This window comes from Buceros rhinoceros, unplaced genomic scaffold, assembly GCF_000710305.1.
Source record: "Buceros rhinoceros silvestris isolate BGI_N320 unplaced genomic scaffold, ASM71030v1 scaffold213, whole genome shotgun sequence".
NCBI lineage: Eukaryota > Metazoa > Chordata > Aves > Bucerotiformes > Bucerotidae > Buceros > Buceros rhinoceros.
The window spans coordinates 1-19,776 of record NW_010402753.1 but is presented as its reverse complement, the minus strand read 5'-3'; the positions used below and the strand labels follow the sequence as shown (position 1 = coordinate 19,776).

Below are 19,776 nucleotides of genomic sequence, written 5' to 3'. Positions count from 1 at the left end.
CACTAAGGCAAGAAAAACAGACCTCTCCATCTACCAGTTTCACTGTGAATCGCTTACTGACTTGGCTACGAGAGGGATGGTGTTTACTTTCCAGTGAAATTAAGACTGCGTGGCAAGAAGAAAGTATTTTATTCAAGACTTTTAAGCTTCTCTGAATCTTCAGAAAAATGTTTTCAAAAAGGCTACATAATCCACAGATGATAAGTGCTCTTTGAAAATAACATTTTGTGGCAGAAAATGTACTTCTGAAACTATTTTCTAATACTGAATATGCATTTGTTAGATCTCGTAATTGACACAGCTGTATTCACTTAACACTTCACAGATCTGTTTCTCAGACAGAGGGGTAATCTAGTCACCAGTAGAGTACGAATAGGTTGACAAATAAGCATAAAAATTTCCCACTTACCTAGTATAAACTTGATCCAATCCTGTCAAAGTTCTTCAACTTTCTGAATAATAGTTATAAAGAGAAAGTGTGCAGTAGAACAATAAACCTTGATAAATTGGATACAGTAAAAAAAACCCCCACCTCTGCACCTTTTATAACAACCTTCTTATTACAAAGACTATCTCTCAGAGCACCACCTGTTTTCTCTTTTCCATAAAAAAATCTTGGTAAGAGTCAAATTCCTTTAAAATTGGTCATATAATGCAGGAAAATAAGCAAGTTCTGTATAACTGGTGCGAGCCACATGTTTCTCTGCCATTTTAGAGGTGTTACCATGCCATGTTTGATAAAATTTTACACAAAGACCATTATGGCATTTGATCATTATCCTTTTTTACTGAGTGGTGTTTGTACACTTGCTCATCAATTTTATTAAACTTATCTAAATTTTATGATAAATCTATATATTGTGCTACTTAATTCTATGATGAACCTGTCGCTTTCTAAAAAGTTTCCAGATAACAGCATTATAGTTTGTACTGCTTTTTCCTGCCTAATAAAAGGCTGGTTTGTTTTTTGATCTGAGTATTTCAAAAGATATAAATAAGTTAGAAATCAAACATAGTTTTCATTAAAGATAAGAAATTTATGCTAAAGCTTCCAAAGCACAAATGCGTATTTTTGTACATCTCATTTTAATCACGCACAGAACACGAACATCTGTTCAAATTTTAGACTATTCAGTTAATAAATACTAGCAGAACTGCCGAGTTTTAACACTGTGCACTCAGGCTGCAGGCAAAAGCATCAATGTGGCTACAGTTGAAGAAGCAGTCCACTGCTCATTAAAAGGAAAGGTTGATACTTGTGTCAACAACTGAACTCAGCAAAGGGGAAAAATAAACCCAACAAAGTTTAGATTGCTGTAGAAGAAAAGTGACAATGATGGCTGTTTGCTGCAGGTAGCTTACATACTGTGCCAACCTTTTTTGTACGTTTTGTAACAAAAGGAAACATTCATAAAACGCGTGAGCAGAGAAATGTACATAAGCTCTATTTTTGTTAGAAATGTAATAGAACCTTACTTCTGTCATAGCTAGGGCAGGCTGCTTTGTATTAAAATGCTGCATTATGTATATTTGAAAAATGCTGTTCTGGTGAAGTATGTTTATTCATTCTTTCTTATTATCTATTGCAACATTCTTCAATGGATTTTTATTCAGATAAGTCGAGCCTCTGTTTTTTATACTGTAAACTGCTTGCTTTTACCATTATTTAGAAGTAGTGCTCTCGCTGGTTGTATCTTAACTATTCTGATGACTGAACACTCACTGCAGCTTGCATTTGAGAAAAGAATTTCACAAGATTCAGAGCTTTGTCATCTCAATTTAATTTGTTAAATACAACAACACTGTAAGACCACATATGTAAAACAGTTCAATTATTTTTGACACTATTCTGTCACAAGGAAGAAAACATGAATGGTGGAAAGAATCTAAGAAATAAAGTTCAGCCTCAGTTCTGGTTCACAACGCGTTAACATGGAACCAGTGTATTTGTGCAAGGTCCTGTGTTTCTTCCCCCAGTCAGAGACTGGCCAAAACAGTAATTTGTGTGGAGATATGTCCCCTTAAAGAGGAAAGGAATCAGCACAGATCAATTGTCATCTACCAGTTGTGTCAGATCTCCTAGATTCTAACCTGTCCAGTTGACTAACAGCTGCTTGTTTCATGCAATTGTCAGCACAGAGATAGGAAATGCAGCCGCCTCAGAGTTGTAGAAGTATTAAGGGTAGGTCTGATAAAGATATTTATTTTCAGAAGGAGAACATACGGAATTCTGCATTACTGCTAGGTGGAAAAAGAAACTTGAAAGGACACAAGGTGCAAGCAAAATTTCTAATCTAGTCACCCTAATTCTGCTCACTGCACTTTCCAATAGCAAGTAGCAAACTCATTTAACATGAGTGGGATAGTATAGCCTTACTGTGTTCACTGTTAATGCTTAAAGTTCATTTGTAAAACAAAGAGCTCAATTTAGTACTTTCAACTCAACCATCTTTAAAGGAAGAGACCCTTGGGAGATCTAGTACTAATGGAGTATATCTGAGAACAATGGTACTTTTGAGATATAAATATTTATACATGTATTTAGGACTATTTAAGGCTGAATTATATCCCTATCTCACAGTGAGTTTTGTGACTAGCTTTGTTCAGTTGAATCAGGCTGCTTCTCTAGCAGGTGTTCACTTCGAAGCAATCACATAAAAATGAAATAGTTGCTCTACAGGTATAGGAAGAAGTGATTAATAAAAAGATGAAGTTCCTTCTCTCTAGCTATTATTGATGATAGCAGTAGCCTCTCCAAAAAAAACCCTTAGTTTTCTAAGCTTTCACTGCAAAGTTTTGGTAACAATGTGCAAACATACACTTCATATACAACTAAATAGTTATTTCTCCATTGAAATAACGAAAAAAGAGCCAAAGAAAAGCTCATCTTTCCACCTTCTACTGGGGTAGCTAAATATGCAGCACTTGCTGATGGAAGACAAGCTGAAACAATGCAAGCCGACAGGCAGAAAGGCTTAACATGGTTCCCTCCCCCAAGTTCCATACCATATATCCAAAGGCATGTTATCATCAGCTGTAGTTGAAATGCCTTTGTGCTGGGCTGTACAATAACCATCCTAAGCAAAGAACATGCAGCTCAAGATTTAATGCTGGTTTAACCTTTCTGAATTGAAAGGAGGGGGTAATTTAACAATTTCTGCATCTGTTTTGTGTTTTGGAAATATGTCATTTTGAGCCCTACACTCAAATTCAAGATTAGTTGTATAAGTTGACCAAAGTGGTGGGAAAAAATACAGCTCAAAATTTTACTAAATCTTCCACAGAAGACTGTGGTCAGACTTAAGAGGCAAAGCTTGGCTTCTGGATGGTAGAGGGATAGTAAGCACCCACACGGGCTGGGGAAGCAAGCCTAAAAGGCTCCTTGGTTTCTTCTAGGAAGCTGAAGCTTCTTCCTTTGGCTTCTGCTCTTACCAGGATTTGCTTAGCCTTTCATTTTAATTGCATTTACTGTAGCCACTGGATCTTATGTCCATAATTACAGCCCTGTAGTCTTCTATTGATTCAGAGAAGAAATGCACTGAAAAGCTGCATGAGACTTACTCCTAAGCTTTTCAAGCGCTGGATCTTCTGAGTAGACCTGAGGACAGCACCCCCCTTCTCTGCCTGGCTTCACCACCCCTAAGTTCCCAAATGCCCCCCTTCCCTAGCTCTTCTCTGTTCAAAATGTAACTTACCACTCATTGCCTCATTCTCCCTCTCTTTCTTTGTATCAGTTCTGGTTTAACTTTGCTTGTTTGTTTTGGGTTTTTTCCTACTCCTGTTTAGCTTGCAGATTACTGCTGCTATCTCAGACTTGAAAAAGGCATTCTGTACTTACACACTTTTTATTTTTAAACTCTAAAATACTATTTATCCTTACAAACTTGGTGCAGGTTTCTCTGCTGTCGAACTTCAGGTGGTAATTTATCATTCATCTGGCAGAAGCATTTTGCTAGTATTGAATACCTCGACTGCTACTGCTTAAGAAAATATTTTACATCCTGAAAATCCATGGTAAGGCCAGTACTTTTTATTAAATACAAATTAATTAGATGAATACACTATGGAAAGACTAAGCTAAACCAATCACATTTCATGCTAGACATGGTGATGGTGCTTTATAACCTCTGGTAGTGTAGGTTAACCCACAGTAAAACTGCAGCTACTGCAAGCTAGGACCTTCCAAAAAACGATATACCTATCCAAAAATTAAAATCTGGCAAACTAGTATTGTCTACTTTTCTTTCTTCTCTTTTCCTTGGTACAGGATAGTAACTTCTTGCAAGAAATGTAAAATGCAAAAAACCTATTTGAAAACTGTTTCTTTTGGGGGTTTTGTAGATACATAGATCTGAGCCATCAGTGACTACATTTTAGCTTCAAGTAGTAAGTTACACAAAGTAAGAAGCCTCAGATTTTTTTCTGTGCCTCCTTTCTGTACATAACATTTTGGAACACCCCAGCTGCTTCAGTTATGATCCATCTAAGGGCCCTCACAAATCTTAATTTTTATATCCACCCATATTTTTAATTATTAGGAGTAATATTATAAACTATTTAATGAATCATCATCATTACCACCCTTTCTGTGGACAGAGTAAGCCAAGTAAGTTTCAACATGCAAAATTCTCCTTCAAGGAGCGTAGTAGCAACTAATAAAATTTCCAATGTAACATAAAACATCAAGTGTAAACCTTACTGGTAATGACATTCCTGGTAGCTCAGACTTTCGTTCACCTCATTTATCACACATCAGATTTATACATATGTGGCCTATATACAAGCAGTTTAAAATCTGAGCTGCAAATCATCATTCTGCGCTAATTTTTGAAATAGCGTTAAACTGCGGAGTCTAGATTCTCGTTCACCATCCTTCCACAAAATAATGAGATGGTCAGCAGAGCATGTAGCCATTCTCAGTTCACCAAAGTACAGGAACATCTGCAATGAAACAATTACTATTACCACGATGCTCACGTGAGATTGTCAGCTTGCTTAAATGTTCAATGTAGAGCTGGACTAAACAAATACATGTGTCTGAAGTGGTTCTGCTTGAACACAGGCATGCAAAATTACAAAATATAATTTCTACGTGTTTGAGATGTCACAAAGTCCCTATATGAAAACATCTCTTAATCAAGCACTTCACACTGAAAGAAAAGCAGTACAAGCCTTAAGGACAGGAAAGCTAAGAAACTTGTTCCAGGACAGCAGGAGAAGAGTGAGTGACTTGCATGAACTCCGATCTGGTTTCTTAGGAATAGAAGCCACTGTTCTGTTCACTTGGTTACACTGTCCCCTCTCCACACAACACCACAGGCTACCATCAGGCCTGAAAGAATCAAAGAGTAAACAACTGTGACAGGCATCAGCACTCCTGGTCACACCAAGGAAGCCAGCCAGCAAGAACAGCACCAGAGGAGGGATTCTGCCAAGAGCAAGGGAGCTGACAAGTCATGAAGTCATCCCTGACTTCAGAGACATCTACAAGGCTGCCTAAAATTTGCCACTAATTGCAATTCTACACAACAGCCAATGGAATCAGGTCACGTGATGCCACTATGGCATGCTTGCAGTGTCCTGACTCTTCAGCTTGTTGAAGGGATCTGCCCAGGGGAAGCATTCAGGCCAAGGACTGTGCTACAGCCTCTACATCCCTACCTGCTCTGAAAACAGCTACTTACTAGTCACGCAGTTCCAGTAGAAATACTCTGGACAAGCCCACATCTTTGACCATCACTTAAGTTGAGTAGTTAAACACTACTCAACATTTCCAGCCTCAACTGCTCCAGTCTGCCTAGAGTTTAGGAAACTCAGGTTCTTAAGTTGGGAAGATCCAAGGGGAGAATCCTGTACTGTTGCCTGTCAAAACAAAACAAAAATGTTACCAGAGGTTGAACCAGAACTAAAATATAGTAACATCTTTAGGAAAAAAAAAAAAAAAAAAAACACACACACGGAATTTTCCATGTGCAGTACATTGCAGGAAATCCACCATCCACTGTCATCTCCGTTAATTCTTGGCTCTGCAGCTTCCCAGCAAAGACCCAGCATGTGCTTCTCACTTTCTGTGCTGTGCCTCTTGCTGAATTACACACTATGTTTTCTTTCTTAGACAGCAACTTTCCATTCTGATAATAAGGCCTCTTTCAACAGTTTTTCCAGAAAGATAGCAGAGAGAGACAGAAAGCCTTGCAGAAATCCCTGTAGCAGTAAGGTTCACCTTAGCTATTAGCAAAAAGCTTTCAGCTTTTGGCAGTAGCTGTAGACTCAGGAATATGTGTGAGCAAATCTACTCCAGAATCATATCGTTTCTCTCTACTTGCCCTTCTTCCTCCTCCTGCCATGAATGTGTATAACAGTCCACTGTAAGAAAGTTACTTGTTACTCCAATAGATTCGTTAAACACCAAAAGATGTGGAGGGAAAATGCCATTTAAAACAAAAACATACTCTATCAGGCAGACAGCAGCACTGCCTGTTACGTCAGGAATGGTACCTGATCTAATATTAAAAGACACCCTTAGCCCTCTATTCTGTGAGCCTTAAGAGTTTTCTGGCTTTTATGAGCCCTTGTTTAGATTGTGAACTTAAGATGAAATCTGGAACAAACACACAGTTCCCAGCTATATTGTCTACAGTCTGTAAAAAAAACCGCAATACCCCACCAGATTATCTGTAGCAAGTATGTATATATTTGCACACACAATCCTTAGGCATCAGTGAGTGTTTTGAGTTCTCATTAAAGCTTTAAGTCAGTAGGTATTACTGCTTTCACACTGCACAGCCTCCAGAGCCAGACAGTGAAAAGTTGCAGCTGTTTAACAAACACTGACAAAATTACATTAGTAAGTGAAATCCACTAAAGTTCAAACTAAAGCTGACCTACCTGCACAGCTGATGAATGACCAATCAAATCACCAACCAGCTCCAAGATATACATAGGTGTATTCTCCTGCATCTTCTTAGCAGCTTGGTTTGCCTGCTTGTTCGCCCTTCCAAATCCCCACATGCTGAAAAACCCTGGAAAAAAGATCTTTTATTTTGGCAAAATTCAGAAATGCAATTTCTTTCCTCTAGCTAAAGAGGTAACTACAGGAGTCACTTAATCTAAAAGCAGGGCAGTCTGCATGGCAAAAGGCATTGTACTGCACAGCATTTCTACATGTGGACTATTCATCTCAAAGAGGGGAAGGAAACCTAGCTACTCTTTCACCCTTACTAGATGTAATTTAGCAAATATTCCTCCTGGATGAGACAATATACAGGTCCAGCAAGGACTGCCTCAATTAACTAACTGAACAGCAAAGGTAGATGCAGGACAAAGTTCTTCACCTTTGCTCTGTCCTCCTAAAGTGTTACTTGTGCAAAAAGGATAGAAATGAAGTGTCAGTCTCCCCCCTGTGTGCCCTACACTAAAGCATTAAAGTGCTGGCATAGAGGTAACAAGCAAGTTTCTGGTGCCAAGCTGCCTGTTTTTACGCTGCCCACTGGCTCTCCCCTCTACATTTAAAAATAGCAGGCAAACTGGAATATAAGGATAGTAGTCCACATGTTCCATTCAGATATCAAGAAGATACACATCTGTGCCACAGCCTCCAGTGGAACTGTAATAATACTGACAGAAGCAAGAGAATTGGGTTCTGTATACATTGTGGTTCAGAATTTTTTCCTGGCCTTCCCTGTGCCCCATCAGCACACAAAACAAAGCGTGCTAGACTACAGCCCTGGTGCAAGGAAGACAACAGGAGAGATCAACAACTACTCAGGGGATTCCTTAGAATGAAAATAAAGCAAATCAACAGTAATCCATGTCATTATTGCATATGGTTTTTCAAATATCTCCAGCCACAGTTACAAATTTATAAAGTTATAGATTTCCAATATAAAACCACTTGTCACAATAAGAAGTAGAACTGTGTAGATCCGTAGTCACCAACAATACTGAAGACAGTGTCCTGAAAAAAGTGTTTCTAAATCAATCCAGGTAGCACAATGATATTGCAAAGATTACCATCAACAGGTGAACTGCCAAGAATTCAAGATACATCAAGAAAATTATGCACAAAGAAAAAAATTCCTGAGAGAGTAACAGCTCATTACTATTTCCTGTTCGTAATATTAATTACATTGTTCGGAACACTTGCCCAAGACCACGGAAGCTGCTGGGCTGGTCAAAGAGCAGCAAGCACTACATAGGCAATGTCTGTACTCTGGGAAAATGCTTTCTAAAACACTAGCGACTAGCCCTAAGGACTGTGGCACCCAGAGCTGGTATGTAAGTAAGGTTGGATACAGCCTCAAAAAGTGAGTCCTAATGTCATCCCAAGTTCAATGAGGAGATGTGGAAAAATCTCATCTGCAAGCTGCTCTTTACCTTTCTTCACAAGGTCCTGCAGCTATTTACTGTTGTATAGTAGAATATCCAGCACTATTCGGATCAAGGAGAAGTGGAACAAGGTTTGTCACCAAAGGTCATTTTTGTTAAATCAGCTGATACAACTGTAAACTCTAAATAAGCTTTATGGCACAGAACTGCTTTAGCTGGACCTTCTAACTTCCCATATCCGATCTTGGAGTGCTTGTATGCTTGTGTTTTAGAACCATAGATTCATAGAATAGTTTGGGTTGGAAGGGACTTTTAAATGTTATCTAGTCCAACCTCCCCTGCAATAAGCAGGGACATCTTCTACTACATTAGGTTGCTCAGAGCCTCAACCAATCAGACCTTGAATGTTTCCAGGGATGCGGAAACCACATCTTCTCTGGGCAACCTGTTTCAGTGTTTCACTACCTTCATCATAAAAAAACTTCTTCCTTATACCTAGTCAAAATCTCCTCTTCTAGTGTAAAACCATCACTCCTTATCTGCTTCACTTTCCCTCCCACACCCACTGTTAGCTTGTTGTAAGAAGAAATAATGTCTTCTGTTCAAGACCTGTATGCCTCTCTATTCCTCTATAGTGATTATTTGGTTTCTCACTATCCTGTTTAAATGCTTTTTACCCCTCACTACTAGCAAACCTGTAGGAACTGGTTCAGCTGGCTGCTGCTGCTTTTCACGGAGCTCCCAAATGCGCACACTGCCATCTTCTGAACAGGAGATCAGCTGCCTGTAAAAAAGTTGATAAACAACACTAGCATGGATACTTGTCTGCACAAGTCACCTTGGGATGTTTCTATAAAAAGGATGGCAAGTGTCTCAGGTTCTACACAAGTTTTCTAGGACTCTCAAATGTAACAGGACATCCAGATGTTCCATACAAAAAAGGTGCATTTGTGGCAGGACAAACTGATGGACATACAAAATGCATGTCAAAAAAATACCCATTTTCAATTCCATTGTAAAAGTATACCACTCTATAAAACAAAAAATAAACAAGTCTAGACCCTGCAAATAGAGTTCCACTAACTGGCTTCCGTAACCTTAGTTTCATTAAGCAAAACCACATTTTTTCTTATGGAAAAATAACAAAAGATACTCCTTTTCATTACATGTTTAGAACAGTTCATGCATTTACAAGATGAAGGTCCTGATTTTTATCTTCTGACAGACTTTTGCTCCATTCAACAAAAGTGTAACGGGATCTAACAATACAACTATCAGATTATGTATATAGCAAACTGTCCAACTCAGCTGTCAAAACAAGTTCCAGCTAGAAATTCAGCACTAATGAACAAAGGCTGGAAGTTGAGGTTTTTTGTTAAAAAATTGACTTTAGTGAAAACAATTTAGTGAAAAATATTACCTGGCCTTTTCTTTATAGAAGGAAAATGCCCTTAAGTGTATTTTTGCAATGTAGACAAAAGTCCTTTATCAAGTCTGATTTTGAAAATAGCCAAGATATTTTAATCCTAGCCTGTGCACCAAGCACATTGGATTATAGTTGTTTCACACTGCATTACAATGATGCATTAAAAAAAAAAATCAGATCAACAAGTTCTATCTAATAAAAGCAGATCAAATTAAAGATCAAGTTCCTGCCCTAAAAATTAGATGTAGCTTTGCAGACTCCCTCTAGCAACCCTTACAAGCTCTGCATTTCTTTAGTGCATTAACAAAATGTACCATGACTCATACCTGTTTGGAAGCTTCTCTATGTGCAATACAGAAGAGTCATGAGCAGTCCTCTGGCAGGCAATCACACGCTTCATTTGAAGATTATACACGTATATGCCTTTTCCAACAGCAGCAAATACACACTGTAAAGAAAATTCAATGGAACAACTTACAGAAACAGATTCTCAAAGATCACCCCGCGTGTAATGGATTTCCAGCAGCACTATGACGTGAACAAGCCTGCTTATTTCTAGTTTATTTATATCCTCGTGTTACTGCTTTATTCCAAACACAGGGAATCAGCAAGTTATAAAAATAAAAAGGAGTTTTTGAAGGAAGTGAGAGATATCCTCCTGTAAAGAGTTGTTTCATTTCTGTATTTTCATCCTGTACTTTATAGTCTAAGTGGAAACCAAGGATACCAACAAATCACACATTTCTGCAATTAGATATTTATGTTCTTACACTAAAATAATATTGTGTTTCATCAAACTCTTGTTTTATCAAGAAAGACTGAGAACAGGAAGCTGTTCTGCATTTTTAGCTTTTTTTTTCATTTAACTGAAGTTGCACAAAGAGGTCTTGGGCTCTACTGAGTGTAGGAAAAAGAACTCTCAGAGAAAAATACTACATAATACTTTAAAGATCTGGAATCATTTTGCTTTCAATGCCCTTCTTCAGAAAAGTGCAGGGATTCCATCTCATAACCATCACAGCCCTAAGAGGCCACGAACAGTTTACAGGTGATTGGTCCGGGACATGGACATGCACAGTCACAGGTATATACAAAATGTTAACAGGTGTGTAGTGTGTAAAACTGGTAACCCAGTGTCTTTGACTAAGATTTCCTATAAATATATATTCAACAGTGTTTGACATTGTTCAAAATTCTTTGTCCAGGTTTTCACTGGATTTTGTTTTGGGTTTGGGAGGGGATGGTTCTTATGCACATCTGTCTTGAGACCTCCAATAGCTCTGAAACAAAGCTTGGATTTCTGATAGTGCTCTACCAAATCAAAGAAAAAACCCACTGAGACCATTTTTATTATTTTCCTAATTTTGTGTGAAGCTTGATTAAATGGTCTTCCACTCCTATATCTCAGCCTTTTCTCCCTTACAGTCTTTCATCTTGAGACAGGTTGTTGAGTTTCATACAGTCTTACAGCTTTACAAAAGATGCTCTTCAGAGCTCACAGATCACCACAAACCCCAGAAAAACCCTGGTCATCTCAAACCCCAAGAAAATAATAGGTAATGAAGCATGAGCTGTACTTAACAGACAAGTTAAAAACACACATATATCTCAGGACAGCAATTGCACTCATTAGCGCTGTTTCCTAGTATTGCTGAACTTTTACCACCCCATTTGTTTCTGAATGATGTTTTGCCTACAAGCTCCATGTCAAACTAGGCAAGTACATCTTCTCCAACCACCAACTACCAAGCCTGCTGATGGAGAAAACACCAATTTTGTGGTTGGTTGGTTGTTTTTAAGATGAAGAACCGTGATCTGCTTTTAGACAGCAGGTAACAAAGTAATTCATTACAGGAATACATTTCTTCACCGCTTTCTACATACATTCAGATCTACTCTAAAGGCACCTTCTGTTTCAGGGGCTAACACTAGAACGACCTTTTCTTCCATTCATTCAGAAGTCTCACAATAAATAAAATTCCGCAGCAATTTGTTTACTTCAGTACCATGAATGGAAGAAAGCCCTCAACAGCTTCAGACTCCACATGCAGCGTTTTAACTACTTCTGAACTTCCCCTCTATTAAAACACGTCTTGAGTAGCTTTCAGGCAGGCAATCAAAGTGAAACCAAATTATAGAATGTCTCCTCAACAGGATCAGCTTGAAGAAAGCACCCCCAGCAAAAACAGTGGAAATCCCACCTTTAGAGACAACTACATCTCTTTCATCCCACACCCTACAGTGCTTCTCTCTCCAGTGTATTAGCAATGCTTTTTCAAACAGACAAATCCATTGGGTGACTGTCAGCCTACACTCAGGCTTTTCCACAGCTTTATTTCATATAGCTTATATCTCTGATTTCATTTTCAGAAATCTCTATCTTAATAATATCCCAGCAACGGTCCTACAGACCCCAAAACAAAATCCCACTGTAGCCTAACTGTGAAACATCTTTTTCTTTTGCTACGAACAGTAACATTTCACAATGGTAAATAACCTGAGGATTTTCAGTGTTTCCTGAACAATAACTGGGTTCTGCCCAAGTACTCTGCCCAAGAATCTTTGACAATCTCCAACACATGATTACCGTAGACTGGATTTTGGACCCATATTTGTGCTCTTTACAATTCAGTATAGCCTATCTGAACGTAAGTAACAATATTTACTTACCAATAAGCATAGACATATGCCTATTCTTTAATTCACTACATAGTACCCTTAGCTGTAACTGTTCAAGAGGTGCATTCTTGTGGAAACTGCATTTCCAGAACCACAGGATATGAAAGATGTATGCCATCAAAACACACACCTCCTGTTTATTTCTCTCTAGTGGTACTGTAAACAACTAATAAATCTTCATTGGTCAGAAAGAAATGCTGTTGTGACATTCCATTATGTTATTTCCCATACTATCAACATGCTATAAACTTCAGCTAGCTCAATGATCAAAATTTTACATAAAAACCATTGACTGTATAAAAATAGCGGTGCACATTTTAAATAAGCCTCTCATACTTAAATCAGCAAACTGAAAACATGAAGCACTTGGCCTTCTGTCATAAGGTCATGCTAGTTCACTTCAAGTAGTTTACTCTGTTTAAAGTTTTACCTCCTCATCACATGTTAAGTGTTGAACTGAAGTTTCATTTGGGCTTTGGGATAACTTTATTTCTGGTTGTACATCTGGATGGACAGAGGAGTCCCAGAAATTGCATTCATATGCCTGCTTTGTCCAGTCAAGTGCATCCCAAACTATTAACTCACCCACGTAGGAACCTGTCACAAAAGTCAAATCTGGGGGGAGGGGGGACAAAAAACACAGAAACCACACACTGAAATATCACGATATAAAAAATAATCCATTTCATAAAAAGTTACAACTCTAGAAAGTTACAAAAGCCCATTTTCAGTTAAAGCTATGTAAAATGAGCAGTATATCTAACTGGCTGGACAAAAACCTCTTCCTTTGAGTAAATATCTGATAACTTAGCACAGCTCAGATAAGCATTAGGAGACAAGATCTCTTGCAAAAAATTAAAACTTGAAAGAACATTCACAGGCTCAGTACAGTATGGTATAGCAAAGGCAAGGAGCAGCATCAAAAGTACACACAAGTACTTGAAGTTCATTTGTTACCTACATATGAAACTTCTACTCCTTTTAGAAGTAGGCGTATCAGCACCCCTCAGAGCAAAGTACATTTTTGCCATAATAGAAACACATCACAAATCAAATGAGTAAGTTAATTGCAAGACTGAAGAAGCTGCTCATGAATTTGTTGATTACATGTGGAAAGGAACTTCTTCAACAAATAACACAGATAGCATATTGTCTTTTCAAGCCAAATATCGCTTCCCCTTATTAATCAAAACAGAGGAAATAATGGCAACATGAAACCTCAGAAACAACTACCATAGAATCCAAATTTTCTTTTTTCCAGCTTCTTGTTACCTCAGTACCACAGTCTCTTTGTGCCAGCGAAGCTGACACAAATAAGCCCAAGAACAAACATACACTATCACACCAGGAATAACTTGTCCTGGGGTCTGGTGGTGCTCCATAAAAAAGACAGGTAAGAACAAAGTAGAAGGGGTTGATACCTGCAACTCAGTATCACCCTAATGATTAGCAGAGACCATACCATCTTCCAGAGCCTCTAAATAATGGATCTGTATGCAGGCCCACATCAGCACATCCAGAACTTTCAGTTACCTTAGGACTACAACTGCAAAGGACTTGGCATTTTAGATTACATTTTAAGATTCAAAAGGAACAAGAAAAAACAGCATTTTAAGCTTTCCCAACAGGAAGAAGATGCAGAGTTCCACTATCAAATGACACTGCCCGTGTCATGCCTTTTTGACATGGTAACCTGCCTGGTTTCATTTCGCTGTTAATCCATAAACACAGCACCCTATTTCCACTATATTTTCCTTTACAGCTACACAGGAAGGTGTATCTACTAATTATAAAGTTTCAGTACAGTTAAAAGTTTGGTCTCAATAAAACCTCCATAGCTGAAAAATTAACAAAACTATTACAATATAACTCTTACCATTGAAACTGACTAATGACAAAATGTTATCCTGATGATCAACAAGGCGTTTTACTTCAAGGACATTCCAACCTTCAGATTCATCACTAGATGCAATCAATCTAAAAATTACTTCAAAGAGAGTGAAGAATTGTCTAAATAGGCTTCATCATTCAGAATTGTACCTATGCTTAAATAAAACACATCATTTTCAGAAAGATACCAACTAAAACATTAAGTGAGGCAGTACAAGATGTGCAAAGTCACTTATGACCACTCATAACTCCAAAAAAATGGGAATACAATATTTCAGTGTTATAATTAAGGCCTCTTAGTACAGCACCTATAGGATAAAACATTTCAGCCTAGTAATTCTGCAACTCAGAGAATTAGTCAACCACAGAAGTTGCAGAAAGCAGAATTGAAAAGTATTAGACATCTTTACAGATAAAAGCAAAACATATTTCTAATAGGCTCATCTGACTGAAAATTATTATTCAAAAGGATACAATATTTTCTAGCAAAGCAATGAAGATCACCAGGAATTATGACTATTTTAACCAGTCTTGCAATTTCTTTTATGATATCTCACAAGCACTACAAAAGATCTGTGGAAAGTTCAGATGGAAGTTTACACTGAATGCCAATATCTAAACACAGTAAGACTATTTTTACTTTGCTCCCAATTCTTAGATCATAATACCAGATTGTTATTTCAGTGTTTCATCATATTGAGCAAAGTCCGCTGTTTTGCTGATTCGGTGCTCTACTTTTTCTGCTGGAATTTTTTCCAAATTGATGTTTCAGTAATTTTACAAAAAAATTTCTTATTTAGAAGACTCTCCACCGATAGCTAGCCAGTGATTCACAGTTTGCATAAATAGAAAACTCTATCTCCAAGTAAGCAACAGAAACCATTGCATTGTTTCATTATTACTTTGGTCAGTGTAATGAGATGGGTGATCTCTCACACTCCTGATCTTGGGGTAAGAAGACTCTAGGGAAGCCTAGTAGTATCTGTCAGCCCAGACAATGAGTTCCAGACCTTCTCCAGAAGGACAAATGTTTATCACACAATCAGATCTGGACAAGCAGTTATAACAGTAATAGCAGTAACAAAGAACACAGAAAAGTTTGTCATGCAAATCTCAACAAAACTCCTGAAAGAGATTAGTATTGTCTCTTTGTTAAATAAAGGAAAAAGGTTGCTAATTACATCCTAACACCATTTACTTCTTCTCTATAAACCCAGCAGCATGCTCTTTACACCCATCTCCGATAAGCAGCTGTTAGAGAGGAACATGAACATTTAACAGAAATGCAACATACTCACTTAGCTCTTTGCCAACAGCTGCTGCAACACAATTTTTAGGCAATTCAACCAAAGCACTGATACCTTTGAAAAAAACAAAAATACAGGAAATTAAGGAGAACGAGGAATTAAGTTTGCTGTGTTTTCTATTAATAAAGTTCTTCATAATGTTCCATCCAATTATAAGTTATTATCAAAATAGAAGCATGTTGCCTAAAGTGAAAGTTAAATGGCATTGCATTGAACAGATTACCTCAGATGGAGGTAAAATCAGGAGGTCCTGAATCCAGAATTCTGAACATCAAACTTGAGGTGAAGCTGAGAATCAATAAGATGTTTATGTCCTAAATATTGAGATGCTAAACATATGCAGTACCGAAGTTAAGATACTGATACTACCACATGATACTAAAATACTGTGCAGAGCCAGCAGAAGAATAGGGATAAGATAAAACATCCAGCTCATTGTTTCTCTGCCTTCCTCCGACACAGAATTCCCTCAGTCTGTGCTGCCACCTCAAAAGAAAAATTCCCCAAGGAATAAGCAATTGGTCTCTTTCTCCGAAAAGGAAGCAAGAGATGAGGAGAGAAAAGATGTCCCATGCTGGGCATCCCATTGACCCCTTGTACAAAAATTCCAATGGCACCTCACACTATGCACTACATCACCACTTCCAACTGGTATTTGGCATGATATTTTGTACTGAAGCAAGAGAAGTATTAATACCCTCAAAGAAAGTTTTGCCTACCTCTACTCCATTCTCTGGCAAAAATAAGGAAAATAGTGCTTCCAACTTTAAATTTGATTCACAGCTTTGTAGGTAACTTTGTGAAGTATGGCAATAATACACAATAATTTTCTTTGCATGGACAAAATATAAGCTTATTAATAGAAAAGCAAGATTCACATCAAGCTCTGGTTACATTTACTCTATTTCCAGCAAAACCTGCAGATTTTACATCAAAAGTACTGATACTTGAAATCTTTACTGCTCTACTACTACAAAGTTTTACTTAGGAATGATAAAATTCCCACTCATTCACAGACAGAGCCAGCCAAAGGATCTGCTCCACGCTACAGCAAACATGTATAAATCAGCACCCAAGGTCTAGCACTAGAGTCCAAACTAATGTATAGTTACTGAGATTTGACATTTCTAAAATTTATACAGCACAGGAGATTAAAAGCAGTCTTAATTCTGAAACTATTAAGTCTGACATTTGAAAAAATACGCAGTGGCTCTAATACATAATGTTATCATTAGAATTAAAGAGAATTTTCCAAGTTGGTTTTGCATCATTATACGGATCCATTTTACTTGCACTTTAACAGCTATAATGAGTCATTTACATTTTTACCTGCATCAGTAAGATGACTGGTCTTACACAAGAGATCTAATTTTCGGTTCCAAACACATAGATCACTCCCTCCAGACAACCATACATCCAGTCTTTGAAGAACTGTCAAACACTGCAGAACAAAAATCAGATATATGTCCCCTGCAAAAGTTCTACAGGGAATTTCCCCACAAAGCTTTAGCTTGATAAAGCTGTAAGTACTATGAAATATGGTATTAAGGTGCCACTTTCCTGAGAAATACAGGTTTAATTACATATTATATTTTACATTTTTCCATCAACAATGAAAAAACTGATTTTTCAGCAATGTTTTTCCTACTGTTAACATTCAAGAACTAGTTTCACTGTAGGTTGCCTTTCCCAACACAGTAACAAAAAGAGGTTCCAAAATCGTATTAAGAATTGTGCCCACTTCTCGACCACTCATTATAAGCCTGTTCTTAAACCAAACACTGTGGTTCACTTTAACACACATGGCCACACGGCCCATGAACCATACATAACAGATTCTTGTACACAACAAAAGAACAGACATACCTAGGGTTTCCTCGGCTTACCTTTACAGTAGAATGGAAACACGACACTTTCTGAACCTCTCTGCCACTAGTGCAGTCCCAAACCTGACTTTATTCATTAAGGAAACTGGAAGGTTTTTATATATAATAAATACAACTGCTGCATTTGTAACTAAATGATAGATTGGAAAATAGATATGCAGAGACTCAGTCTTCTAATCCCCAACTGTCTTCTCAGTATTTGGCAAAAATGACATATTAATAAAGGTCTGGATTCATTTTTGCAGCAAGGATTGCATCTGCTTGTGAGCAATAATTAGTAAAATCCTAGTGTAACCCAATTAACCCTACTGGATATTATCAGCCATTACATTTAAACAACCTGCAACCTGTCTCAATGGTACCTTGAAAAGTAAAAACCATAAAGAGCCCACAGAAATTTAAATCCTATCCAGATCGAAGGATACAATAACTGTTCTATCAGCTGATGCTGTTAAAATAAAATGATTTTTTTCTTCAGAAGCATCTGATGAAGAAAATGATGCTATAGCTGTAATTTTGTGTGAGTGTCCATGAAGTTCAAGAAGTTTTTCTCCAGTCTGAAAAATAAAAACACAGAAAACTAAGGGTAAAATTTGGAAAATGCCTGCTGTAGCATATGAAATAAATACCAAATGACTTCTGAAATACATGATTTCTAAGAGCCTGGCCCTTAAATGGCCCTTTCTAAAGTAATTCATAGATCTACTTCTTACTACATTCAATAGTGTTCCAGATCTTACCCAGAATTAAATAACATGTTAAGTATAAAAATAAAAGTAGTAAATAATAAAAATTACTCTAAGCGTAAAAAAACCTCTCAAAAGCCCTTAAGAACTAAGTTCTGTATTGAACTAATTTTATTTTAATTTATTTTATTTTAATTTAGATGGCAAAAACCTTCAAGCAAACATGAAGAAGCATACTTGCACTTTAAACTTGCAATTAAAATACAGGGTAGTTATAACTGTAAACTTCTTTACACTTGAGAATTAAGCTTTTAGATTAAAACTACAAAGATTGGCTTTAACAAAAACATAATAAAAATCCTACAGAATGGAAATCAGTTCCTAAGCTGGATATCTAAATTAATTTCTTATTTACAAACTGCTCAGTACACTGAGTATATATGCTCACTTACAGGGTTTTGAATATTCAAAAACAATTTCCTCATCCACATTATAGAATTGTAACAGGCTTTCAACAACAGCAAGGCACTAACTGAAACTGCTCAAAAGAGAGGAAAAGCTTCAAGTTCCTTCTTCCATATTTTAAAATCATATCATAAATGTCACAATTTTTTCAGGTTTCTGAAAAATTTACAGTCAGATTTCTTTCTTCCTTAATTTGAATGTGATACTTACAGTTTAGACAGCACAATGTGTCTCCTTTTTAGACTTCTTATTGAAAAAAATCTAACTTGTATACTAGTCCTCCTTAATACAGGTCTAACGCTCACTGCTTCTCTAATTTTGTCAATGGTATGGATACACAGAGTAGAAGAGCAGAACAGTAAGTATCACTCTTACAGAGCACTATTTCCAGTATAAAACTAAAGTTCTAGTACAGTTCTCAAAAGTTGTAAGATTATCACAGTAAGCAATTAAGTCCTTGTTAAGCATTTCACGCAGAGCTGAAACTTCTGCTGACTTTGCTGTCTTCCCAATACAATTTTGTGTTAGCTATCCATTTAGTCTAATCAGTTGTACTACAAATAGCTACTGCTAGTAGAGCCACTGAAATATTCTTTAAACTTATGTATATATATGATCTTGGCAGGACTGAGACCTTGCTAAGTATTTGTTGATCTACTAGTCAACATTTCAGTGTTTACAAATACCAAGCATTTTAAAAGAATAATTAAATCCGCAAGTTCATGCACACTTCTGCTTTTCACATCATCGTTTCATCTCACGCCTTTCTAAAAATCACTGTCTTCCCAAAACATTCTCCCTTTTAAAACTTTGTGTTCTCTCAGGTTCACGCAACTTCTACTTGCCTAGCTCTACTTTGCAGAGTAAGAAAGATTGACAGACTCCCTCCTCTTTTACATTTTCAAACAGTAGCTCTGCAGCAATTCTTATTTACTCTGCTTTTTCGCTACTAGACATTTCTAACTCCTCTCCCCAACTTCTACCCTCTCCAGAACACACAAACTACCTCCCAAAAAGAAAGCTAACCTGAGCATTCCACAGAAATACAATTCCATCATCTCCTGCAGATGCAAACCTGAAAAAAAAAAGCTGTGAAAACTTCCATAGAG

General features: G+C 37.3%; 1 protein-coding gene across 1 annotated transcript; it reads right to left on the bottom strand.

Moving 5' to 3' along the window:
- Window positions 1-4,788: 4,788 nt before the first annotated feature.
- On the bottom strand, window positions 4,789-19,741 carry WDR41 (WD repeat domain 41; the record flags this gene model as incomplete). Its single annotated transcript, XM_010132718.1, has 11 exons — window positions 4,789-4,941; window positions 6,889-7,022; window positions 9,024-9,112; window positions 10,081-10,202; window positions 12,864-13,048; window positions 14,310-14,420; window positions 15,622-15,684; window positions 16,960-17,071; window positions 17,517-17,579; window positions 17,942-18,073; window positions 19,694-19,741. Coding segments are annotated over 11 exons (1,212 nt in total), but the record flags the coding sequence as incomplete, so codon positions are not given.
- Between the last annotated feature and the right edge of the window lie 35 nt (window positions 19,742-19,776).